General features: G+C 39.6%; 2 protein-coding genes across 3 annotated transcripts; both read right to left on the reverse strand.

Annotated features, from left to right (window-relative positions):
• Positions 1-3,146: 3,146 nt before the first annotated feature.
• LOC101480538 (vascular endothelial growth factor A-A) lies at positions 3,147-9,812 on the reverse strand. 2 transcript variants are annotated; one of them, XM_076873730.1, is made up of 8 exons: positions 9,558-9,812; positions 9,318-9,411; positions 7,469-7,496; positions 7,181-7,377; positions 6,320-6,387; positions 6,169-6,214; positions 6,020-6,089; positions 3,147-3,654 (listed from the first exon to the last, which is right to left on the reverse strand). In XM_076873730.1, the coding sequence occupies exons 2-7, from the start codon at positions 9,375-9,377 to the stop codon at positions 6,066-6,068; spliced, it is 423 nt and encodes a 140-aa protein (XP_076729845.1). In that variant the 5' UTR covers positions 9,378-9,411; positions 9,558-9,812; the 3' UTR covers positions 3,147-3,654; positions 6,020-6,065. The 2 variants fall into 2 exon arrangements, with proteins under 2 accessions (XP_076729845.1, XP_076729846.1); XM_076873731.1 differs by lacking the exon at positions 9,558-9,812 and having other exon boundaries at positions 9,318-9,502.
• A 3,565-nt stretch (positions 9,813-13,377) lies between these two features.
• Positions 13,378-26,925, reverse strand: actr10 (actin related protein 10). Its single transcript, XM_004542108.5, has 13 exons — positions 26,722-26,925; positions 25,666-25,738; positions 25,490-25,572; positions 25,285-25,393; positions 24,310-24,417; positions 24,064-24,131; positions 23,809-23,888; positions 22,844-22,879; positions 22,183-22,262; positions 22,002-22,075; positions 21,747-21,828; positions 14,550-14,751; positions 13,378-14,377 (listed from the first exon to the last, which is right to left on the reverse strand). The coding sequence occupies exons 1-13, from the start codon at positions 26,796-26,798 to the stop codon at positions 14,196-14,198; spliced, it is 1,254 nt and encodes a 417-aa protein (XP_004542165.1). The 5' UTR covers positions 26,799-26,925; the 3' UTR covers positions 13,378-14,195.
• Between the last annotated feature and the right edge of the window lie 500 nt (positions 26,926-27,425).

The raw sequence follows: 27,425 nt of genomic DNA on the forward strand, positions 1-27,425 counted from the left end.
GAGAGTAATACATGGTACTTATTTCTCATCTATGAATTCAGAATTCAGTGATGACTGATTCAATTCATTAAATGCTTGCTCCTTGTCTAGTGAGCTTGATAATCCACATTTGTGAAATACTATATAAGGAAGCGTTGCTTTCAACCACACTCTTATCTCACATGAACCTGAAAGGCCCTGTATGCAATACAAATAAGTGAATAACAGTACGGTGGCATGGTGGTTAGCACTGTTGCTGCACAGCAAGGAGGTCCTGAGTTCAATTCCGCCATCAGGCCGGGGTCTTTCTGTGTGGAGTTTGCATGTTCTCCCCGTGTTTGCGTGGGTTCCCTCTGGGTACTCTAGCTTCCTCCCACCGTCCAAAGACATGCACTTAGTAGGGATAGGTTAATTGATTAATGCAAATTGCCCATAGGTGTGAATGGTTGTCTTTCTGTGTGTGTTAGCTCTGCGACAGACTGGCAACCTGTGCAGGGTGTACCCTGCCTCTTGCCCTAGGACAGCTGGGATAGGCTCCAGTGCCCCCCGCGACCCTGAGAAGGATAAGCGAATGGATGGACAGTACTCGCCTGTTCTTTGCACACTGTTTTCTGCAGATAAAGGTCTTATAGTGTCCTCACATTACAGACCCTAATCGTCTGCAAATCTAGATAACAGAGAGGGGGTTTAGGTTTTTTTTTTAAGAATTGGAGTGGGTTTTATTTCATGACCTTACTATGTTTCACAGTAAACCACCATTCGTGTATTCGGTGTTCATGACAAAAAAACAAAAATACTGCATGTAAAGAATTATCCTAAGTTTGCTGACTCTTTGTTAAATTATGCAATAGTTTTCTTGTGATTCTTAGCCATTTTGTGCATTTTCTGTCCCTGCATGGTTGATTTTGGTCAGAGAATAACTAGAAAATCAGTACTTTAAAAAAATGACTACGTGCTAATGTACTAATACATTCTACACTAACCGGAAACAACATTAAAACCACCAGGTGAAGAAGACATGAAAAGTAGCTAATACTGATTGTCTTATTTTAGTGGAAACTTTGAGTATTGGACTTTTCCAGGAACCACTTAGGTACATGGCAATCACATGCCTCGCAGTTTCACTCCAAAAACATAATTTTCATGGGATTGGTTCAAGAAATGCACACAAAAAATATTATAAAAGATACGAAGAATTTCCCCCATGTTTAAACTCTTTAGATCCAATCTTGTGGAATACCTACCAGGTGGACTGATCAAGCCTGTGTCACTGAAGTCCCACCGTGCAACCCAGAGATTCGTGGATCCCTGGGAAGCATCAGTCGGACCTACACATTACAATTTTGTGCCTGAAAACTGGGGACCGGAAAAGACTTCTATCCTATTCTTTAAGTGATGAAACTCACCGGCATGTTGCAGTGAGCATTTACCAGTCAGTCAGGCACAGCAGTAATTTCGTCTTTGACAGCCTAATACAACTTCCTAAATTGCCTAGAGGTGCAGCATGCACACACAGACGTGTGCAATATTTCTTTTTTAAACATGCAATACACTATACGAAAAGAAAACAAGCATCATTTTTGATTTTTTGGTTTGCCTAGCTTCTCCAACACATGAATTATGTCTTTTTCATCCCAGCAAATATGTTTTATTTTATATTCCCTGAAATCTTAGCCTGATGATGTTACTGTCAGTTATTGTTAAATTTACAAAACAATTCACGATACAGAATGGTTTTTAAACAAGCGATTTATTCAATTTTTTATTCTGAGCAAACAACAAGTTAATTTTCATACAAACACTTCATCCAACAGCCAAACTGTGTGTTTGTGTGCGTTCATTCAGCATGGGTTAGTCTGTTGGCCAGTGTGTTTGTTTGTGTCTGACATTATATATACTATGTGGAACTTTCAGAATCTGTTCCTCAAAACTGTTCCTAAAACCTGATGCTGGGGAATTTTACTCGCTCTCACTCTGGGTAAGTTCACTGTCCTCACTGAGAGAATAACCCTAACTGTCCAATCACAGTTCTTGTGCCCAGTGACAGCACTGACAGGAACTCCCCTCTTTTCACTCTCTGTGCAGAGCAGTTTATACACCACTCTGCATTTAATCCTTATTTATTCAAATCTGTCTGTCTTCCAGAATGTGTCTTTCGTCCCCTCCCCTCCCCTCCAGCAGGTCACCCCTACCTGAGTCTGGTTCTCCTTTTAAAATGGAGTTTTTCCTTCCCACTGTCTCCAAGCGCTTGCTCATAAAGATTCGTCTGATGTTTGGGATTTTCTCTATTTTTTGTAGGGTCTTTACCTCACAATATAAAGCATGTTGAAGTGGCTGCTGTTGTGATTTGGTGTTATATAAGTAAAACTGAATTGATCCGAAGTTAGTATAAGTTCATATTAGTGGTTGGTTTGACTATGTATACACACCACCACCCAGTGCTCTCGAAACATTAACACAGAGGTTCTCATGAGGACTCCAGTTCCTGTTCCAACACGCCTGATTCAAAAGATCACCTGGGTATTATATGCTGTAACAGCTTGTTAGCAAGACAATCATCGGATCAATGGTAGCAGGGTGGCGCCTAAAGCAATCAGTTTCCATAACAACAGAACCTCTGCTTTAGTTTTTGCCCCAAGAAAAGTGATCTAACTGCATAATGTTTCCCTGAGGTAAGAAACCCCTAAAAAAATGCTGTTTTAGGAAACTAATTATATCAAAATCTATTTACAAACAACCAAATATACTTCTTTATATATTTGTGTACATGCTCATAGGTTTTAATTTAAACTTGTAAAAATAATATTAGTCTTGGCAGTAGCTGGCACCACATCCAATGTGGATTTTGTTCCTGACAAGAGTGCTTCGCCACCAGGTCAAAGGTCAGTCCCTCATCTCCTCCTCATTTTACTGAACAATAGGTTGCCTTCAGTCATTAAATTAAATGGACACTGCAATAACCCAAAAAATTCTGGTTTGTTGTTTGAGGTTAACACCACGCCACAGAGGGATAAACATGCGACCTATCCAGAGTGTTCCCCACCTTTCCTCCTATCACCGCTGGGATAGACTCCGATCAGAAAAAGATCATTTTCCATGATAAAAACATGATATAGGATTAAAATAATAATAATAATAATGACTTGGCTGGGGGGGGTTCTCACTTTTTATATATTTATTTTTATTTTTAGTCATTGTGAACAAAATAGATACATATATAAATATTCTTTTATATACAAATGGCACAAAAATGCAGACAGCAGAATAAAAATCACAAAGACACCACATGCCATTAATCTGACAAGTTAATAAACACTTAAGGGATGGATTTAGGCTTTAAACCTGGTTGAAAAGCTCAAAGCATTCCAGCCATTATCTCTGATCCTATTCTGTATGTGTTCTGTATACTGTGTCTGTTTTGAAAACGTAACACAGCAGCAAGCTTAAAGTGAAAAGATAAATAGATGAAAACGGAAAAATGGAGGCCATGGCCAAAGGAACTGTACACATCCAGGGTTAGGGTTGCTTTGGTGATTACTCAGCAAAAAACCCCAAAACAAAACAGTATATAAGTTATAAAATATATGGGAATGGATGGAGATATGTGATGTTCACCACTCCATATTCACCAGGTGCAAATCAGCGAAGAGTGATCTTCTTGTCTGGAACTGGCACCTAAAAAGACAGAAACATACGAATGAAGGGGTTAAATTATTATTTTAAATAAAGATGTTCCGAATTGCTTGTGTCCAATCCCGCTCTATCTATAAAACTCTGGACGTTAAAGTCAATATGAGACTGGAGAGTATAAAAAGCTTCCTCAGATGACAAAATGGAAGGTTTGCACCTTGTTTTGTGTCCACTTGTGAAGAAAAATAGTCCTGAAGTTTTACAGGTGTTTAGTTAACATTAAAAAGCAGAAACCACCCAAACACTGCATCCAATGCTTGCCCCTTTCAAGATAACTTGAGCATATGTAGAGCCATTCCCTCCTATATAGTTAGATGTCTATGAGGTTGAGTGTTTTTTTTAATGTCACATCCCAAACTAATCCTCAAATTTCAAATGGGATTTGAATGCTATGATACCCACTGATGTGCTAAATTCAATCTCAGCCCTGCACATCACCACTAAGTTGGCAGTTCTGATATTTTACGATTGATTACAAAACAAGCCGACAGCGCCTGCGAGGTCAGACAGCGCCACGGTCTAAAGTGAAGTTTCTTAGAAATTAAAGGTAAATCATCCTCCTGGACAAACAAAGTCAACACTCAAACGTTCGCTAAACGTTCACATGACGACATCAAAGAGAATATTTATGTCCCTCAAGTTGCAAATATAGTTCAGCCTTCTGAATCTGATGGAAAAAATTAAAGCTGTGCTGCAACTGTGTGGTCCCCGGACCACTAAACAGTGGGTTGCGAGACAGCAGCTCTCCAGGCCTGAGTTACGGCGTACAAATCATGACCAGAACAGGCAGAACACCGAGACCACACGTGTTCCTCGGCTGCTTTTGTTTGAAAAACCTGCAGACCACCACCAAGCAGACAAACTGAAGTCCAAAGGGTGGTTTAGTAGGGGAATTTTGGTAATGGTAAGACCAGGAAACCACAACTTCAAACTTAAAAAACCCCGAAACAACCTAAGTTATTTTCAAGCCAGTACTTAAAAGACCCAACTCAGTCACTGCAGATCCTACTGGCTCTGATGATATGATCACCGTGCTCAGCTGAAGCTAGTATCAAGTTTAAAAACTCATATCCTCTTGAGGCTTCTAAATTGAAATTCCCTTCTTGTGTTACCACAGTTCAGACAGTGACAAAATGAATTTCTCCTTTACTAAGGAGGCTGTGACTTTGGAAGACATCCAAGTGATTCACCCAGCGGAGACTGCTCAGACTACATTTGCACACCTCACCTCTTATGTTAGTTTCACCCAATGCAATTTTGCCCTAAAAAGAAAAAAAAAAGACTGTGGATTTCATCTTTCACTGCATGAATTTATTTGATAATAAGAGTTCCTTTCAGGAGGTGATGAAAAGACGAGCCTATTATGGGAGCGATTTCTGCGTGCAACAGTTGCAGAGAGCTACTTAGTGGCATCGTTTCTTTTGTTTACCTGCAGTACAGACACAGACTTCTTTCCAAATCTCACACCAGCCATTAGCAACCAAGGTTTTCTGTTATAAATTTGAAGCATCAAGCTCATGTTCGGAGGCACATTTTTGAAAAATCTGAATGTATGAGGAGGCCATTATGCAGAGCAACTTCATAAGGTGCCACCTGATGCTGTTGGTTACAATGTACCCATTTCACTCTTTGAGGCAAAGTTGTAATTGTGCATTAATTTACTGCTCATTACATAATAATTCCCCTTGTAAAAAAAATCAATAATAAAAGAAAAAAAGCACATTAGAGAGAGAGAGAGCTGGTAGTGTCTCTGATCTGTCTGTAAAATGATGGCTCTGCTGTTGCTCTGGGACTGAACTGCTTGGATTTATTGAAATCCTGATAAATAAAATGTATCTTCCCCTGCGTAGAGGTTAGATTTGAACATGTTGTCAGATGCGATTTCAAAGTCAGAGTGGAACCGTTATCCCCAAATGCCAGAAAAAAAAATAAACCTATGAGTTAGTGCAAACATAGTGAAGAGTTGTGCGCTCAGAGGCTCGGCTGCCTGCTGTAACTAAGAATGTAGATATAGAAGCCTCGGCGCTTCCTCATGCATGATATTTTTTTCTCTCCGATAAAAGATTTTTAAACTTAACCTTCAGACTATCAGTAACCCTGGACTATTGCAAATACTTCGCGACCTTACAGAAGCACAGACTCATCAGAAGTACTTGTTGAATTTATCCAGGGTCATCAAAGGGAAGAGCAACACAGCAGCACCCAGACTATTATGATATTGCTTAGCTTTGCTGCCCTTGGTGGTCTGGCAAAGGGGAGGAAACACTGATGAATGTAGCTGTAAATGCCCAAACATCATTTAAAAAGAAAAGTGTGTGTGAGTGCCACAGGGGAGCAATCAGTCTCTTACTTTCTACAGCCATTTCTTGGTATGTTTCCTCCTCCGAGGTCTGCTCTCAGTGGACTTGCTGCTGCTGCTGCTGCAGGAGAAAGACATCAGAAATATTGATGTTTTCAACTCTGATAGACAAAACACTCATTACTCACTGTGTTACTTACTGACTTAATTACTGATCTTTCATAGTATGGAAGATTCTCAGGGTCTCTAAGAGAAGAAACAAACCACAGACACATTTAGAAGTCAGCTGTGGCATAACTAATAATCTTGGATCTAGTGTTTAATAGAAAGATGAGGTTTTCAGTAAAGGACCTGCATTGACACTGCTGATGTTCTAGAAATGTGAGCTCCACGGGCTGTTCTTGGGAAGAAATCTTCAGCTGAGAAAATAAAAAAGAAGAAGCTGAAACTCTACATGAAGGTAAACACTGAATCTAAACAGAAAATATTTCTCCAATACTGGCTTCACTTCATTGGATTCCCATTAAATCTGGAATCAAATTTAAACTCTTTCTCAAGGTCTTGAATAATATCGCTATCATATCTTGAAGACCTCATCATACCATATCAACCCCAACAGAACACTTCACTCTCACACTGCTGGCTTACTTAAGGTTTCTAGGGTATTTAAAGTAGAATGGGACGCAGAGCCTTCAGCTTTCAGGCCACTCTGTAGAACCAGTTTGGAGGCAGGAGACAAACACCCTCTCTATTTTTAATATTAAGCTTAAAACTTTCCTTTTTGATAAACCTTATAGTTTGGGCTGGATCAGGTGATCCTTAACCCTCCCTTAGTTATGTTGCAATAGGTCTAATCAGCTGGGGCTTCCCATGATTCAGTTTTTCTTTGTCACTCACCTTTTTTGACTATTATACACTGCTCTGCATATCATCATTACTTGTTTTTAATCTCTGACTCTCTGCTACATGGTCACACAACCGATCACAGCAGATGGCTAACCCTCCCTGAGCCTGGTTTGGCAGAGGTTTCTTTCTGTTAAAAGGGATTTTTTCCCTCCCACTGTCACCAATTGTTTGCTCACAGGGGGTCGTCTGAATGTTGGGGTTTTCTTGCTAATATTGTCGGGTCTTTTTCTAACAATAAAGTGCTTTGAGGCGACTGTTGTTGTAGTGTTACGTAAATACAATTGATGTGAACAGAACTTGATTCACCTGCAGAGTGGCGTTGCGTTCGAGGGTAGGAAGGCACTTGAATTCCTCACCCGAACAGTAACCAGAGCATCGGCGAACCACCACACAATGAGGTATGTAGTTGTTCTCCACCGACTGGGGGTACTCATCGTACACATACACCAGCTGGTCCATGACCTGACACGAGCACTTTGCCATCACCTCAGACAACTGAATTACTACATAAGAGGTTGGATCTTAATCTTTAAGTCATTTGCAGCAGGTAGGAGAGCCTTTTCAGTGGGCCATGATAAAGGGCATCACTCTTACCTGTATTGGGACCCCCTTCATCTGATATCTGCAAATAATAAAAATAATTCAATTTGTTTGTTTTGTTTTTTTAAAAAGAGCCAAAAATTGTTGGAGATAATACAGGACCAGCAAATAGCCAGGAGCCTAGAAGTTGGTAGATCAATACAGACACTGATAACACCTATAATAATACCTATACCATCTATCTATCTATCTATGAATGTCAGTATGTAGCCCACTGAATTGTGTTAAATTAAAACATCTTGGGGGGGGGGAACCAGGCATGGTGGAAATGGTGTTCATTGCAGCTACGGAGCACCCTCTGGTGTAAAAATAAAACTAGTGCAGGCACATTGATGAGATAATAAAAAAAGGATGACGCAATATGGTGTGAGGAGCGCACTGCTGTGCGGCTGAAAAGCGGCAGGGGAAAAAAAGCTGTAAAATGAGCCAGCAAACAACAGCAGTGCTTCTGATTTCTCAATTGGTTTATTATCACGCGGTCAAAAAGCCTTGAAAACATGCAAAGAATAACAGTGAAGAATAGCTGCTGAGAATAGCTGAGCATTCTCTCATGGGACTGTTACACACTAACCACAGCCAAAGTAAAAGCGATGCTGAAAAAGTGAAAAGTAAAATGTGACACAGCATGAATTTTCTGAAGTTCTCACAGCCCGGCCTGCAGACTCAGGACTGGCAAAGTTCCCGATTTTTTTGAACCACAAATTGGGGCGTGCACAGTTGATCTTGGCTCTCTTCTGCCTTTTGAATGTAAGAGATCTCTTTCTCTTTTTTAAAATTCTCTCTTGGCCTCATAACCCTGCGAACACGGATGGGAACGGAGGCTTCCTAATCTCACACACAGACACTGCTTCTATAGCTCAGGCAGTATAAAAGAGCATAATTTAACGAGTTGGCTTCTGCCAAGAGTTGTTAAATGTGCCGCAGCATCCACCAGTTGGACCAGCTGCATACAACAGCTGTATTCAGCCATGACGTGCTGTGAACAACACAGTGCATTGATTAGGTTTGTAATTTATGAGGAAAGGAAGGGGGGCAGATTCATAAATGGCCTCCGGTCAGACTAAATCTGTGACCCATAGTGGAAATTCATAATAATGGTACTAACCAGTGGTTCTGTCTCACGCAGTCTGCATAGCACAAAGGAGATCTTCGTTAGTCTAATGCAATATTTTTGAAGGTGACTCTAAAGTCTTCTTCAACTCACATATCCCAGAAGCTTTTGGGAATGGATACTAAAACTATTCTGCAGTGTGTTAAAAAAACCAACAAACCCTACACCTTATCACTGTAACCGATACTCGTTGTACGCTTAGCGCCCTGCTGGGTGATACTAAATGTGCCTGTGTGGCCTCGGGTATGAAGCTGCACACCAAGAAGAAGCGCCCAAGGGAAAATCACGCAGAAAATGTCACGATCTCCCTCATAACAGCCAGGAAACATGCAAATCGCATGCAAAATTACAGCTTGTGAGCGCGGTTTCAGCCACATTACAGCCTCTAGCTGAGCTCTGGGGCCCGTTAAATCTCTGTGTGCATGAGCAACACACATCTGACGCTATAGTTACGTCTACACAGATTATTGGTAACCCACTATGAATGCAGATAGCGCATTCACTGTGGGGGTACAGCTGTTTTATGCTGTCACGCGTGGAATCAAGTGAAAAGTCGGGGAAAAGGACAAGGTTAATTCTCTTTAACTTCACTAAACTCCAGCCAGAGAGATTCAGTCTTAAGTTTAGCCCGCTTTAACTTTGATAAGTAATGCAGTGATGGGTCTTAAACCCTTACCTTAAAAGGAAAATGAAAAAAAAAAAAAGAGAAAATCCAATTGGTGGTGGAGTTACCTGCGCAGGTACCCGCTGAAGGACCAGCAGAAGCAGCAGGATTCCGAGGAAAGTTTGCATGCTGCTGCTGCCGGGAATGAGTTCCTGCTATCCCCTAGTCGGCCAGAAAGAAATGAAAATGTTGAAGGGAGAGCGGAGAAGCGGCTGGAGCTTTTATAACGAGCACAGTCCCGCTGGGCGAGGAAGGCTGCGATGAAAAGCGCGCGCCAGCATGGCTGAATGTATACTATATACGCTTACCATTAACCGGTGACTGTTGCAGAAAAGAATTCAAGGGAAGTGGTGATGTAAAATCAGTCCGTCCTGTCGCTCACGTACACCAACACCAGTCCCTGGGGAAATGATCCTAATGAAGCCTCGTGACTGTCTAAACCTGAGCTTAACGTTTCAGAAGTCAGTCGAATACATTTATACAAGTTTCCAACCTTCTCTCATTTCTTTATATTTTGTTCCAAACTTTTTTCTCCATTCTGGCTGCTTTTTCACTCGTTTTCAGTCCAGTTCTTGCACCTGACCATTTTCAGTGGAAAGTTTTGGTTGTTTGTTAAACCACTTAACGCTGACCTGTGAATCATTAAACCATAAAAAATAAAAAAAAAACAACTTGATAAAGAACCAGCTTTAAATTGTATCCTTAGGCTCTTTCGTATTTATTGTATAAATATTTCTAGTTTCTTTTAGAAATCCATTAATTCTCTTTCGCTTATCCTTTGCTTTCATAATTAAATAAAATATGCTTGTGTATTTTGATGTAGGCTGTCGCAGGGCTAGAGGCGGGGTGCACCTAAATTGCATAAACTCCGTTTCTGTTTTATATTTTTCATTGTATGTTTGCACATGTTTTAATAAAATCACTGCATCCATTACCTTTTTGAGGAGCAACATCTAAACAAATGAGGGGTGACTCAACTTTTGCATAGTATTGTACATACAAAAATAATAATCATCTTATGCAATTTATCAGCCTACATCAGAACACACAAGCATATTTTATTTAATTATGAAAGCAAATAAAAGTCAGTGAAGTGTCATCTGTAAATTATGATAAATTCTTCAGATATCCCAAAGCTGTTTCAGCTGCTGACCACAACAAATATTGAAGTTAATCACCCAGAGTTCATAGCATCATATAAGCAGCGCTTTATATGCTGTGTTTAATAAAATAAAATAAAAATACATGTCAGAATCAGAAACTTTATTGTCATTGTCACGAGAACAACGAAATTAAGAATGGTCCCCGATCACAGCATGTGCTGTGTCAACAGATTTTTTTTATGTTACTAGGCAGCCATCAATAACAACAGAGGAATACACTCAGTCATGTCAGCGGTTCAATGAAATTTACAGATTTCAATGAAAATCTACAGAAGTTCAAACCTTGCTTCAGAATGAGGAAGGAAAGTGAATGAGTCAGTTGCTGATGCCAGACTGGTTCTGGTGAGTATTTGAAAAACTGATGATATTTTTTTGATTTTCCCACACAACCAAATCTAGGGTTTACAGAGAATGAGGCGAAAATAAAAAAAAATACAGCATTTGTTTTCTGAGTGAAAGGTCTTGTCGAGGTCTGAGGGGAATTAACAGTGTTTGAGCTGTTAGAAAGCTAACAGTAACTCAAATAACCACTTCTTGCCATCTGCATACAAGGAGAAGAGCATATCTGAATGCACAGCACGTTGAGCTTTGAAGCAGACGAGCTACAGCAGCAGAAGACCAATACAAGCTAAGAACAGGAAAGGCTCAACAAAATTAGGCCAAAAAAGCCTGGGCATTGATTGCGTGATCCGTTTCTGCTGCAACATTTTGATGGCAACAACCGAATAATGCAGTTATGCAATTTACTTTGAGTGACAACTACAATGACGTCTGCAGAGAACAAATCTGTTAATAGATTTTTCACATTACATATATTTTAAACCAAGAACTCAGACTTGATGCTGCCTTGTGTAGTGGATTAAATGCTCAATGAAAATAAATTCATGTCAGTTTCATTTATATAGCGCCAAAGTACAACAGTTATATTAGTTTTACAATAGTTTTTATTTCAATGTTCCAGATTTCTGGAACATTGAAATACAAACTGGATGGATTTCCAAGCATGACATTCCTGTGATTTGATGTTAAAGAGCTAAAATAAAGAGATCTAATGCTTTATTCAGGCTCGATTACAATACTGAAATACTAACTGGCACAGCACAGGGAGCACAAGGTGCATCTCTACTGATGTGGCTCCACTTCTGGATCTGGTTGTTAGTTTGAGAAGTTTATGGCTCCCAAACATTGTTTTTGCACTCGGGGCCTTCGAGTGTTGCGTGTTTAGTCTCGGCACACATGCAGCAGACCTCAGGTTATCAGAACTGATGTGACAGGAATGAGCAGAATGTCTCAGAGCTACCCTTTCGCCACGTGTATGTGCACTCATGTGTGGCTGTTATCAGGACGTCTACTTTAGCTGATATATAAATGTCTCGTTTTACTTTACACAACACCTGCTCTCTTGCAGTTTGCTGATCCTCCTACTTACAGTTGACGTTGATTTCCTGATTACACGCATGTCCGCAAGTGCTGCGAGCTAGCCAAATCACACTTCTTGTTCTCGGATTCTGCAGGGCATGGCCTTACATTTATAAGGCGGGCTCAGATGTGCTTTCACAGCCACTGTGATTTATGGGATACTTAGTCTGGTGCGTTCTGAAAAATAGCCTCTGTGGAGGCGATACCAAAGACGGAGGATGTGTTCCCTCTCACCACAAAACTGATGTTGGTCTTGTTTGGTGCTCTTCAGAGAAAAATTACATTCAAATCTTAAATCTTAAATGAACAATGATAATCTTGTTATTTTAAAAAGAAAGCAAATATAGTGTACTCACCAAGCCTAGCACAGGCCTACAATGCAAGTTCCAACTTCATATATTTGTGGATTCTTCAAGGCAGCTTTGCACGACTTCTTATTTGTCTCTTATACCAAGTCCTTTTGAAGCCCTTCAATTCATCCACTGTATGAAATAGGCTGTTTTAGTGTAGTTTCCCTTCCTTACCTTTTAAACCAACTTTCTTTTGACTGGCTGCCTCTTACAAACAGAAGGTGTGAATGGCTTCCATGCTGACAGCCACAGCTCTATGGCTAAAATGACTGCATAAGGGCTGTCTGATCTCATTAACGTCAAAGATTTTGAGTATAGAAAAAAGTGAAGCCTGAGCTTTTGGCTCACATTACTTGCACATATGGTGAATTCATATGGTTAAAATTATAAAAAGTCATAACCGATCCTTTTTGATCAAATAAAGATTTTGTGTAATGACCGCTTATTGCAATCTAAAAGGAAGGGCTGAACCAATATCTGGGGAGTCCCCTTTCCAAGTTCCCACCTAGGCTTCCAAATCAGATAGACAAGAGGTCAGACAGAGAGACGGACAGCTGCTGTTTCCTGTCTCTGGGAACCACGCTGATACTCCAGTCCCACTTCTATTCAGGGGAACGTGGGGTTTCCCTCAGCTGCAGCAGAGGGAGCAGGTGGGACAGCGCTGCTCTGTATGTGCAGATGTGGGCAAGTCTGTTTTTAGTTGATGTTCAGTAAAGGATCATTCATGTACGATCAAACTTCTGCCTGTGCCTGAGCATTCACCAAAGCTTTCACTTTACACTCCAAATTGAAATGACGGCTTACTGCCGTCACTAAAGAAAATGAAAAAGAAACAAATGCACACCTTCGTTTCATCTGCATCACTCAGTGTTTATTCCTGTCACTGAAATCCAAACATTTGATTTCCCACAATTTTGTTTGCCAGTCTTGATATACAGGTGCATTGTGGGTAAATGCTACTGGTTCCCAAGCCGTCAGACAAAGCAGCACTGAGTGATTAATGTGACCCAAAAGGCCAAACAGATGTGACTCGGTTCCAGGACATGCAGGCATTAACAGTGTGTCGGGGCAGGGCTGAATAAGAACATAACCTACACCGTCATCTAAACACAGTGCAGCACGAGCGCAGAGGCAGTGGATATAACTCAATTTCTTCATTTTTCTTTTTTAATCCCAGAACTACACAAACATCCTCCTGTCAGTCTGGATATTTATTTATAAAACATTACAGTTACCACTTTTCATGGGAGAAAAATCACTGAAAGCATGTTTGACTGTGTATTTCCACAGGGTTTGAGGACTACAGAACAACACGATAAAACACCACACACACACACACACACACACACACACACACACACACACAAATCTTCTCAGTTACTCAGCCTGATTACACTTCATCAATATTGCGTACGTGTGGGCAAACACTTTGCATCACGCTGATCCACTAAATAGAAGCAGGAAGCGTAGCTTGTGACCAAAATAAATGACTTACACAGCAGCATTTTCTGTAAGTCTGCTGACAAATCAATGACTAAGTTTACCTTGGTAGTGACTAGAAACTTTTCAGTGGATTGTGCGACTCACTTTAAGTGCAAAAACAGTACAGGAAAATAAAAAACAAAACAAAAAAACCAACCAAAAAAAAAAATAAAACAGGAGGTGTGGATCAGAGTGAGAGAAGTACATACAGATTTAGCATCTCGCTAAATGAGGCTTTAACAGAAGACGCAGCTTCGTGGAGCTCAGACAATATTCCAGATTTAATAGAGCGAGAATTCATGTGCAAAAATATTCCAAATGCTGAAAAATCCAAACATCTGCTCTTTTCTTTTGATATTCTTTCCAAAACTCTGCTTGCCTGATCAAACAGTCAAAATAAAAACACATACAATAACTGTAAGGTTGATGACCTGACATTAAAAACACGTTGAGCTGTTTGTGTCGTTAAGAGTGAACTTCAAGTGTTGTGATGTTATGTTACAGATTACTGAAATGTTGGAATTAATATATTCTACTTCTCTGTAGAGAAGGCTCTCTTCATCAGTGGAGGAGGGGTCTTTCCTGCTTCATACAAAGACTCGGGAGGAGGGGAGCTCAAGCAGCACCAGTCTGGGATTCGCCCCATCTGGTTGTAGTAGTCCCGTGACACAGACCTGCTGCCTAGGATGTCCTGAAGGGCTCCAAAGATGGCACCTGGTGAGGAGTTTACAAATGTTACAAGAGGAGCCACAAACTTTTTTTTCTTCTTACTTAAAAGTAGAAAAATGCTGGCAGTGTGTTTTATCAGAAGTGATGATTGTGATGGATTTTTTAATCCACAAGCCTTCACTTCAGCATGAATATTCAATTTAATTTCATATCTGACCTCCAAGCCACGCAGTGCAGTTGGGCTTTGCAGGGGGAGAATGAATACGGAAGCTCTTGCTGGCCAGCACGTTACTGTATTTGGGTTTCTCCACCAGGAGGCGAATCTCTGCCAGCAGGCGGTGCAGGAAGCCGGGCAGCATGGCGGTGCCTCCGATCACCACCAGGTTCTCAGAGAGCACTTTACGGGTGTCGATGGGGCACTAAAACAAACACAAACAGATATTTTGGAAAAAAAAAACAAAAAAAAAACAAAACAAAAAAAAACAACAACGGTGGAAAACATATGTTCTTCACTATCCGACTGCTGCTACGGGGAAAAAGAGGCAGGAGGTGGGAGTCATCCCAGCATTACAGAAGGATTCTGGTAAAATGGGCTAAAACAACATGATACATAACAGGGACTGTGACGTTATTGTGAGTGGTCTCAGGGGAGCTGCAATACATCAGAACATTATGAGCAGTTCACTATTGTGTAACATCCGACTTAAACGTTTACATCATTACAGTAAAAGTGTGAAGTTGTGTGAAGTCGGCTGTTTGGGTTTATGAGTTTAAATAGGCTGTTCTGGACTGACTGGATCCCCGTAGTGAAGAGCAACAATGCTTTTAGTTGCATTGAATGGTTGCATCACAGCAGCCAAACAAAGTCAAACTGCACAGCCCGTTTAACTGCTGGATAATGTGCAGAACGACGCTGCGGGGGTTGCTAACTTCCTCCAGCCAGAGATGCTAAAGGTTCAGTAAAGGAGAGCAAGGAACAAACTAAAATCCACCACTAGGAAAGATCAATGAAGCAAAAATCAAAGGAATTATGAAGCCTGCATTATAGTACATAACACACTGAGCTGAAGCACACCAAATAGTGTGAACAAACGTTGCAGAATCGACGGGTGGGACTGTATGCATTAGATTAGGCTGACAGAGATCACTCCCACCTTCACTATTCCCAATCTAACAGATGTTCTATCAAAATCTGGTCATGTTGGTCACGGGTGGTGCTAATACTCAGTTTAACTCAATTTTAAACTATATCAAATGAGTTACTAGTAATAACAAGAGCACGCAGAGTGCAACTCCCCCAAACTTTGATGTCTGATAATGCCTCTATCACAACATACTTTTAAAACTTTTATAAAAGCTTGCTTTTTGTAACCACATGCTGATGTATGACCTCTGCCTGACAACCTCGAGTAACAACCTAAAATGGTATTTTTTATGATTTTTACCCAAATGATTCAAAAAGCTGTAAACACTTGAGATTTCAAAATGCTCCATGCTGTTTGACCTTGCTCTAACACTGAAGGTCAAGGTCAAACGCTCAGCCAAACTAGGTACTCATATTCCCCAAGTAAGAAGGAGAGTGAGAATGGCATTAGGGCTGGGCCATATTATACCGTTCACGGTAATACCGGTATAATGTTAGGCAACGATAGGAAAATGAAATATCGCGATAGAATGGGAGTAAAACGCGCATGCGCAGTGCCTTTGTTTTCATACGCACATGGCCGATTGTTGAGTGAAACAGATGAACCAGAATTGGTTTGTAAAAATGGTGCAACTTCAGTGATGTGGAACTGGTTTGGCGTTTGTCCGTCAGATACACGACAAAGCACATTTTTTTGCAGAACATGCAAGCGGCCGTCGTTATTGTCGTATTTGTCGGACTAAGATGCTCTTAAATCTGGGAGTAATCTGGGTCCTGAACTCCGTACCTTCAGGTCAAACGAACACTGCAGCATCACTGAGAGTTTAAAAACTGTCTAAATTCTTTCATCTTTAATAAAACGATCAGCATTGCTGCTTTACCAGGTGTAACTATGAAGTTTAACTTCCAGGCATCCATGAAAACAAAATTTATTACATTTAACGGAGTTAGAAGTTAGCAGGAAGCTAGCGGAAGTTAGCTCGCTAGTTTCGCTAGTTACCCAAGCATGATATAGCATGTTCTGACTGAGAGATTTCTGAATAAATTCAAACGTACAGCTCTGCTATCACTTCCAACATAAATGAAGACGGGAAACTAAACAGCAGTGACGTTTGTAGGGTTACTGAAGTTGGGCTAGCTGCTATATAATGATGTGCTACGTGATCGCTAGCGACACAGCTATGTTAGCATGACATAAACAGTGAAGCTGGAGGACGAACACTAACACTTTTCCACTTATAAAAGTTAACGTGCCTGATAGTTAGAGACAAATGCAATCGCATGGCAGGATGCTGTAAACGGACCAAACTTCAGTCAGGAGAACAACTGAGATAATCCATAACAACTGAGATAATCCATCCACAATACGAGGTTAGTCATTAATATACTGCAACAACATGGGAATAGAGCAGCTGCCAGAGAATTCAACATTAATGAATCAATGGTACAGAAGTGGAGGAAGCAAGAAGAATGAGTTTAATAAAGTTTGATTTATCTGACTGCCTTGTTTCGCTTAATGTGCCTTATAATCCCATGCACCTTATGGTCCGAAAAATACGTACTGCACACTGCAGTTTAATGTTGCAAAGCACCTCTTTTTAACTTCAGTGGATATTATACATGGTTATGCTCAGGATATGTCAGCCCATTTCTACTGGAAATGCCTTTTGGTTAAACTTTCAGCAAGGAATTTGTATTCGCACTGTTTAATTTTTATATAGCTTTAATGTACATAAAAACCAGCTTCTTGTTTAAGTGAAAATAAAAGGAAGGTTGTCTTTTTGCACTAGTAATGTTGTGGAGTTGTATTTTGTCTTGCATCAATTATATCGTCAGTTATATCGTTATCGCAAATTTTCAAATATATATCGTGATAAATATTTTTGGCCATATCGCCCTGCTCTAAATGGCATCATGCTATGATACAGAGCTGACAGTGATGGTACAGGGGTCTGGAATTAAATGGGATTTGCAAACAGGCTCAGAATCAGTAAATGCCTGGACAAACTTCGATGCTCCTCGTATTTAGGAAAAATTCAATCTGAGAGAGCTGACAGAACCTTCCTCTTATAAAAACAAGGCTAGCAGGGGCAAGCAAACACATTTTAAGTTGCCCCGTGTTTACAGTCAGTGCACTCCAGTCATGGCTCATAGAGCAGGATCTTTAAAAGTGTTGGCTCACTTTAATGTGTTTAATGCAAATGCATCCAAATCCAAAACATTAGATGTAATAAGGCAGCGTTGTGTAAGTAGTGACACCGGCAACCTCTGGAAAGCTTATCAACTCCTTTTTTTCCCTTTTGTTTTACAGGAGCAGTGCAGCAAGTATGAGTATTTTGCTTTGGTGGGAGTTTCCAGTGCGGGTGGGTTTTACAAAACAAAAAATGCCACCGTTTCCACTTCAAGTCAATTATCACTAGAAAAATATACATTTCCTGCGAAAATGCTGTGTGGATGCCTTAACGCTGAAGATGTCTGCTGAAAAAAGCTGAAAAAGTTGGAAAAAAAACAAACAAAAAACGTTGCCCTGAGCAGGATTCGAACCTGGCCCTTCTGGTCTCAAGGCGGCTACTCATCTCACTGCGCCAAACTCTCTCACACAAGGAAGAGGTGGAGAGACTGATAATTCTGCTGAAATGAGCAGAAGCTGCAGAGAATTGTGGTGATAAGAGGTGAAAAGGCTAAAACTTTGCAGAAAAGAGGTGAATCAGCAGAATTTCTGCTGAAAAGAGGTTTTTTTTCTGAAAACAGCTGAGATTTGTGCTAAAAAGAGGTGAAAAGGCTGAAAATTTTGCTGAAAAGAGTTGAAAAAGCAGAATTTCTGCTGAAAAGAGTTAAAAAAAAGTTTAACTGTTAACCGAAAGAAATGTTGCCATAAGCGGGATTTGAACCCGGGCCTCCCAGTCTGAGAACGGAAGCTCATCTCACTGAGCTAAAACACAGCTCAACCCGGCATGCAAAATCAGTGACCACATTGATAATGTGTTCCATTCATTTCAATAACACACATTAGCAGAAATAGCAGAATTTTTTAAAGTTTAAACATAGTATTTCTGCTAAAACTTAGTATTTATACTAAATAATATTTTTTTCCTGCCAAATCATAGCATTTGTGCTGAAACACAGAAAATTCTGCCAAATCATAGTATTTGAGCCAAATCATACAATTTGTGCTAAAACATTATTTATGATTTAGCAGAAACACTGGGAGTTGGTAGAAATACTATGATTTACATGAAATACTTTGACTTAGCAGAAGTACTACAATCTAGCAAAAAAGTACTACAGCACAGCAGAAATTCTATCATTGAGCAGAATTACTAGGATTTAGAAGAAATACTAAGATTTGGCACAAATACTATGTTTTAGCACAAACACTGATGTAAATGGTAAATGGTAAATGGCCTGCATTTGTATAGCGCTTTTCTAATCCATAGGACCCCAAAGCGCTTTACACTACATTCAGTCATTCACCCATTCACACACACATTCACACACTGGCGATGGCAAGCTACATTGTAGCCACAGCTGCCCTGGGGCGCACTGACAGAGGCGAGTAGTGGCTCAAGAACCTTTATTGTGCAATTATACTGTGATTTAGAAGAAATACTATGTTTTAGCACAAATACTATGATTTACCAGTAATACTATGTTTTGGTACAAATACTAAACTTTGTCACAAATACTATAATTGAGTACAAGTACTATAAGATTACAGAAATACTATGATTTAGCAGAAATGCAATATTTTTGCACATATACCATGATTTGGCACAAATGCTATGATTTAGCAGAAATACTATGATTGGGTACAGATACTATGATTTGGCAATAATACTGCGTTTTAACAACAACTACTGAGATTTGATTGAAATACTATGATTTAGAAGAAATACTATGACTCCATACAAATACGATGCTTTGGCACAAATACTATGATTTGGCACAAGTACTATCATTTAGTACAAATACTATGATTGGGCAGAAGTTCTATGTTTCAGTACAAATACTATGATTTGGCAGGAATACTCTGATTTAGCAGAAATACTATCTTTTGGCAGAAATTCCTGCTAAAAGGTACTATTTCTGCTTTTTAGCAGAAATACTGTAATTTGGCATAAATACTATAATTTGGGATAAATACTATGACTTTCACCAAGTTCACTGGGGAAAAGATTTCAGTGCTGGACAATGTGAGTACTTGTGTGCAAAGAGTATTTGGAGCTGTGTTTACACCTACAGGCCAGTGGTTCTTGTTACTAAACAGGGAATCAAGGAAGCCTTTTAGGTGAAAAGGGAAAGACCATCTCTGAACCGAGGAGGGCGCCTAGGGTACATTATTCAATATCTTACAATGCTGTGATTACAGTCACTCCCCAACTCTCCAAGAGTGAATGGCACTCTTGGAGACTGATCAGTGGTTATGACAATTTGCATATTGACGATCATGAAACTGAGCTCATTGATAGTGGTGCTGGTTTCACTCATTATGCAAATATACTGTTTATAAAGTTGGAGAAACCTGCAGACAGCTGAGACTGAAGGAGTCACTTGGATGAGTGAAAAACTGCTTCCCCTAGAGATGGAAATCACCAGACAGCTGACGATACAACATTAACACAATACTTCACCCGTGATAATATATTGCCGCAATTTTTAACATTTCGCAATAAGCTGAGTAATTCAGTGACACCATCTTTTTCAACTGCAAATTATTTCCTCCACGTTTAACTTCCCAGTATCCGTTTTATCCAATAAGATAATGTTAGCTCACTTAGGTTATGTCTTGCTGCATAATGCGACTGTAAAGCACACCAACACAGAGTAAAACCTGCCATAAATGTTGCCATAAGACAGAGTAGGTTTGCTATTCGCCTACAATTGAAAGGGGTCAAGTTGGCAATTACATGCAATCTGTTTCTGATAATACACCAATTACATCTGTTGCTGCCTACATACGCAGAAATCACATTTAACAGCAGTTCACTTTTAAAATATAAATTTTTCCTTAGTAACCTTTGTGCTCTTCAGGAATAACAAGAATGCAACCAGCTGAAAGCCAGCTGAGTTGAGTTGAGTTCCCTCGAGATGTGGTCACTGATAAAGACTTAGTGAGAACTGTAAAATAGATTTGTGATGTAAAGTGGTTGTGAGTGTGCGACACTGTCAAGTTTACAAAACCGTGTAGTCACCACAAGTTGTGGGGGGGAAAAAAAAAAAATGTAGTAAAATCTGGAAGCAACCACCAATTCATTTATTTATTTTTAAATGCAAGGGGTTTTAGTGTGTGACTGAGCCATTAGCTTGTTCTGAATTTTAGGTGGTAAATGTGTCCAGTGTTGGATGTTTTGTTCAGTAGAGGGAATTTAATGCGAGTTAGCTGTCTTGTTTGTAGTATTCCCAGAGTATTTTAATTTATTAAATAAAATGTCTACATTCTGACCCTCTGTATCGATACAATATCACCACACAAAATATCACGACACTGTGCTGTATTGATTTTCCCCCAACCCCGAGTTTATCCAACTGAGAACACTATGTCCAAAATCCCAAAAGGTTGATTCTGTTCATCTGGATGAAGCGTTTTCAATGGGAGAAACGTTTCGTCACTCATCCAAATGACTTCTTCAGTCTCACCTGACTGCAAGTTTCCCCAAACTTATAAACACTACATTTGCAAAATGACTGAAACCAGCACCACTAACAATGGGCTGGGAGGTCAGTTCCTTGATCATTAATATGCAAATTGTCATGACCATTGATCAACAACCACTGATCAAAGACCATTGATCAATGTTCATGAGTACCATTTCCAGACAGATGGGCAACGGTTGCAATCACAGCATTCTAAGATGGTGAAAGATGGACCCTTAGGCCTCCTCCTCGATTCACAGATGGTCTTTCCCTTTTCATGTAAATGGCCTCCTTGACTCCACGCTCAAACCAGCGTTCCTCCCTGTCCAGGATGGATGTTTTTCAGTAGAGGCTACGTCCAGAAACAACTTTCAAAGATTGCCTTACCTGGATGATTGATCATGCATCAAAACATGTGGAGTGAAAGCTTTTCTTAAAACGACTAGCCCAAGCTAGTATGATCTCTGCTGTTAGTGGTCCTCATGACCACAATAGCTTGCCAATGTCTCAAAAGTAGCCAAAAACCATATAACATATATTTATACCAAGGTATAAATAGTACTTTCAGTAAGTATCAGCACAGATAACATATTAACGATACACATTACTATGACTAAATGAGAAACTTGTCTTTACCTTAACCAGAGTATCGAGTATCAGAGTGGCCACACTCTTCTCCTCGTTGTCCTGTTCAAACAGAATCTCCATCACTGAGTCCCTGGAAAAAAGGAGAAAATGGCTTTATGATAATTATAACAGCAAGCTGAGGGTGATTACACAGTCATTTTAATTATAAGAACACGTGGAAATACCTGAAGCTGTATAACGTTACAGGAAAATAGAAGGCTCTCTCTGTCCAACTCTTTCTTTAAGCAGACTATGACAGCATACCTGATGGATCCTTTGATATGCAGGATTTTCTCTCCATCAAGCGGGTAATCGACATCTGGAGGAGGGGCGGGCCGCTATGAACACATTTAAAAGTGTTTCATTAAAAAGTGCAGCATTTGTCATTTACTCAGCACAAATGTTTGGGCAGTTGTGGTAAGCAGCATACAAAGAGCTGACTTACCTCTGCTGTGCCATCCAAGTTAAATTTGGCTTCTTGGATTTTGAGGCCTCTTTGCAGGTCACTGACAAAGCAAGTTCTCACTGCAGGAAACAAAACAGCACTGGCGGTCACATAACCAAACTTGTAGACAAGAATGTTTGCGACCAAGCATAAGGAGTTGAAGTATTTTCCTTTCACTCCTTCCATAACTGTGGTTTTTGTTCATGACTTACAATGAATTAAAAAGACATAAAGACCCAAATAAGCCTAAATGAAACATTTATTACATAGCTGACAACCCCATTTTGCAGCACAGTCTCAGTAAATTATACTTTTGCATCATTATAAAAATAAGTGGATGGGTGTTTCGCCTATTCTTAATCGTTCATTGTTCCAGAAAAAAGCCACACAAAAGGCAAAGGAATTTTTTACTTGTAAAAAAATTTAAAGACACACTTTTGTCTACCAACAAAAAGGCTGTAGCCTCCACATCCTAGAAACACAGACAGGTCTCAAACTGTTCTCAGAGTAAAAACAAGGAATTCTGTTGATTAGAAAATGTAGGTCAACCTCGCTGCAAGAATATTCCAGGGGATGAAGGATGGACAGACAGATTTGTTTGTGTATAGACTGTCCATGGTGCTCAAGGATGGCATAAATAAGGAATGTCAGTCAAACCTACCCTTGATGTCTTCCACTGTTTCTTCTGGGATAGTCCCTGGTTAAGAGATTAAAAATGGAATATAAGAAATGAACATTCAGTTCCTTGAATTTACTTATGCATCAATCAGCCAATTTTCCTATTTCTCTTTCCCGTTTGATTTATGATGCTGAATCAGCACTTAGAGAAGCCGATACTGCAGCAGAGGACAAGTGTGACTGCTGGGTCTGAAACGAATCCAGCTATGAAAAACTTCAGGAAAAGCCACCACTGCTGAAACAGAGACTTTTTTGGTGTTTGGCACTACTATCATTACACAGTTTTGGGGAAATACAGTTTCAAAGTCAGTGGTAGAGAGTTAATTACAGAGATCTTAGTGGCTTTGTGCTCACTGCAGAGATGTTTTATGACCCATCTAGACAGACACCCTGTTGTCTTTTTAAATTTATTTATATATATATATATATATATATATATATATATATATATATATATATATATATATATATATATATATATATATATATATATATATATTTTTTTTTTTTTTTTTTAAATATATATATATATATATATATATATATATATATATATATATATATATATATATATATATATATATATTTTTTTTTTTTTTTTTTTTTTTTTTTTTCTTCCTCATTCTGCTGCAGCTGTAGATCTCACAGCTCAACTCAATATACTCAGTCTGGTTCCCTCCATCAAGAAAAAGTGTGGAGAGAATCTCTAAAATAGACTGTATGCATAATGCATAATTCACAAACTGAAAAAGCGATTCACTCAAATGTCACACAGAAACAAGTTCTTCCTATGAATAGTAAATGCTACATAATGGGTCACAGCCATTAAATTCTTCTATTCTTGGCACTGTAAAAACCAATCAGCAGTCCATAACAGAGTTATGCCTTCACAAGTGTCCCCATTTAAAAGAAGAGGACAGACGGTATGTGCTGACTTTCTGTATTTACCAATGGCGGCTTGTACGCTCTGCCCTGTGGTTGTGTCTGTGTCCACGGTGCACTGTTCCACGAGAAAGCTGTCTAACTCCCTACAATAAACAAACACATGCATTTTATGCAACGAAACAAGAGATTGAAATGATTCAATTCAACAGTCAGAGATTTTCAATCATGATGCAGGAAAGAGAGACTCAGATGGATTATTTTCTCAGTTAAATGTGTACAAATCACTACACTGATGCTGTTAGAACCTTTAGTACTTACTTATGGATGCCTTTTCCTCCCAGAGGCAAAGCTTCCCAGGCTGGCAAAATAGGAGTACACTCACAAACCTGATTTCCAGAGTTAAGATCAGCATCATAAATGTCCTAGACCTGAAGCTAACAGTACAATAATGCCTGCCAAATATTAAATTTGTGTAAGATGCATCAATTAAAACATATAGCATGTATATAGCAGACCATATTGTTCACTGTTCTAGAGACCACGCTCATGATGGGAAAAGGATACGGGCAGCACCAGCGTCTCTGTGTAACCACAGTCCATCACAAGTGCAGAGTTGATGCCTAAAGTCATGATGGCCATGAGGTGACTGGGAGCAAATAGCACAGATGGCACCTAGAAAATGAAATCATTCATGGAGTAAAACTTTAGAAATTACTCTACTAACTAAAATTTCCTTGTTAACATAATCATTTTGTTTATCAGTTATTAGATTGTTCTAGTTTATTATAAAGTTTAGGTGGAAATCATGTAAAATTTGAATAACAGGTTGTTAAAGTGTTGAACATGATATGTAGATTAGGCTACTATCTATTACCCATCTGACAATGCAATTGCCACTGATAACAGTCATTTATGAGTCAGGCATCTAATTACACTGACTATTATTTCCTATTATCCATTACATAGAGCATACTCAATGATGCCATGACTTTCATACACAACCTTGAGCATGAACTACAAAAAACAAACAAACAAACAAACAAAACTTAAATATGAGGCACCCATAGGCAAAATAATTTGTCTGCATCAAGTAACAGTAGTTATCATAATAAATGCATTAGTTACCTCTTCTAAATCAGGTCAAATTAATTAAATATAAGGAGGGATTTACACAAGAGCTAATTTTAAGTGGATTACACTGTGATCATCAAGTGTGGTTTTAGCTCAGCTGCAGGAGGAGAGAAGAAGCGCAGCAGTTCAGGGAACTAGGGCAGGTAGAATGACGGGGACACCTGCTGTTCTCTGCTAATCAACTTTTGTGCACTCGTGTGCCAAGAACTTGATGACACACATCACAACCTCAAAGCTTATGCTTCCATGACAGCTGTGCACCAAACTGAGAAAAGAAATCTTTCCTGACTTGTTGTTTAGAGTTGATGGTGCTCTGTCGTGTTGGGTTTTTGTTTTTTGTGCACAGAGTTGCAAACAGATACTTTATATTAACTGGTCTGATCCCAGCACGTGTCTCTGCTTTCGTACCTCAAACTGTTTGAAGAAAACCTTTGTGAGTGTCTCCCTGAAGTGGGATGGGCAGAGGATGGACTCGATGATGACCACTCTTCTGTCGCGAGGGTTCACCAGAAGGTGCCTAATGAGGCAAATGGGAAAACAAACTCTGATGTGATGTAGCCGCAAGAAAAAAAGAACTTCAATAACCTAGTCATTTATTGGAGAAGAATCTCACCTGAAGTACAGTATGTGGATAAACTCTTTGAGAATGACATAAAGCTCTTCTGTATTGATGTTGTACTGAACCACTTTGACTGCCTGAATATGAGAAATCAAATACCAAATATTTTTGTTTATTCCATTTCCACAAATAATTCTACATAATTCCACTGCAGAACACGGCAGACTCACCTGCTGCTGTCCCGGTTTGCGGATCTCGCTCGGAATTATGAACCTGGGCCCCGTTTCCCCTGCAAAGCCACATCTGTGAGAAAAGGAAGCTGTCAGCTAGCATAATAGGAGATGCTGAAAATATAAATATTTATATAATAATCATTACCACTAACTGTTTTAAATACTATAATTTTAGTTCCCTCAAACTTTATGAAAACCAAAAACGTATTTCTAAAAGACACAGTCATTTAATAAAAAGGGCAAAAGCACCACAGTTTAGTTGTAAATAAAACAACAGTGCATATTTGTGTTGGATGTTCTGTGGCAGTAACTGCAAACAAAGACGACAGTATTTGAGAAGATAATAACAGTCCTCTTGATCTTCACATGACTTAATGTCTGTTTGCCTTCCAGCAAAATATAACAAAAATGACACTGAAATGCTTTCAGTAAATAAAGATCCATTTGCTCACTATAAATACCCGTTAATATACAACACATGTGAGGACTGTGACTGTGAAGTTACAGAGGCAACGTTTAGATTGTTTAGACATATGCAGAGGAGGGATGGTGGACAAAGGATGTTGATAATGGAGCTGCCAGGGAAGATGTAGTGAAGGAGGACACGCAGAGAGTTGGTGTGACAGCGATAGGCAGTCCTAGAAATAGGGTATGAGAGACGGCAGGTGATCTGCTTTGGCGAGCTCTAAAAGAAGCAGCCGAAAGAAGAATGTTTAAGGTCTAATGAGAGAGCTTTTAAAATTATTAAATTAGCATTGATAGCACTTGGCATTAACTTAAAAAAATGCTAGCTGAATGCTGACAGTTACTTAACCTAGCCTAGCATTGGCTACGTGGCTAACAAGCTAGCCCACATCAGCATTCACTACCAAAACTGTAGTAGGTTTTTTGGGGTCAAATTTAACGATGTGTTAGACTTTAAGTCTTCAGTTCCCTAAAATAAACCTATAGTTGAGAGGCGGGCGAGTTATTTCAGAAAACAAAGATGCATTTTAGCATATTTTGCTAGCTGAGTGGCTCTATTAGCAGGGCGGGCTAACGGTTAATACTCACTTTGTGTATGCTGCTCCTAAGTCAATAACAATCGCAGTCTTCTCTCCTCCGCTTCCGAGCCCATCAAATAATGGCATTTTAAAAGCTGCGTCGGCTTTGGACGAAAACTGTACGTATAATTAGCGCCAGCAGCCTCAAATTAGCATCCCACTACAGGTCTGTTGTCTTCCTGTTGGACTGGGCGGGGCCTTCAGAAAGTAGTGACATCACGCGAGGAGGGTGCCTGATTAAAATGCGCTTAACTCAGTAAAATTTAAGAATAACGCCAAAATAATGTTTTGCTTGCAGAGCACTTATTGAAACCAGTGTTAAAATTGATGTACATTCGATTTTAAGAAAATTAAACACGATTTTTTAAAATTCTGTGAGACTCAAGTGTAGCGATAAAATGAAATAAAATACAATAAAAAAAACTATTTGATAAAAATAATTTGAAATAAACTCTGTTTAGGTGGAGGTAGCCTGTAAGAGGAACATGCAGAGAGAAAGCAGACTTCTTGCAACTAAATCTACTCCCGAAACTGTCAAAATCAGTTGTAACTCCTTTTTACTCCTGCACCATCGAGAGCGTCCTGACGGCAAACATCTGCACCTGGTTTGGGAACAGCACCAAGCAGGACAGACGAGATCTGCAAAGAGTGGTGCGCTCGGCCGAACGCGTCATTCAATCAGAGCTCCCTGACCTGCTGTCCATCTACACCAAG

This window comes from Maylandia zebra, linkage group LG15, assembly GCF_041146795.1.
Source record: "Maylandia zebra isolate NMK-2024a linkage group LG15, Mzebra_GT3a, whole genome shotgun sequence".
NCBI lineage: Eukaryota > Metazoa > Chordata > Actinopteri > Cichliformes > Cichlidae > Maylandia > Maylandia zebra.

Excerpts from the sequence above, each read along its gene's own strand:
- LOC101480538 (XM_076873730.1), bottom strand. The coding sequence starts at position 9,377 with ATGCAAACTTTCCTCGGAATCCTGCTGCTTCTGCTGGTCCTTCAGCGG. Across the intron at positions 7,378-7,468 it reads TGAAGGGGGTCCCAATACAG|TAATTCAGTTGTCTGAGGTG; the intron begins GTAAGAGTGATG and ends CCTCTTATGTAG. Across the intron at positions 6,215-6,319 it reads CATCAGCAGTGTCAATGCAG|AGACCCTGAGAATCTTCCAT; the intron begins GTCCTTTACTGA and ends TTCTTCTCTTAG.
- actr10 (XM_004542108.5), bottom strand. The coding sequence starts at position 26,798 with ATGCCATTATTTGATGGGCTCGGAAGCGGAGGAGAGAAGACTGCGATT. Across the intron at positions 22,263-22,843 it reads AACAGTGGAAGACATCAAGG|TGAGAACTTGCTTTGTCAGT; the intron begins GTAGGTTTGACT and ends TGTTTCCTGCAG. Across the intron at positions 14,752-21,746 it reads TACTCGATACTCTGGTTAAG|TGCCCCATCGACACCCGTAA; the intron begins GTAAAGACAAGT and ends TGTTTGTTTTAG.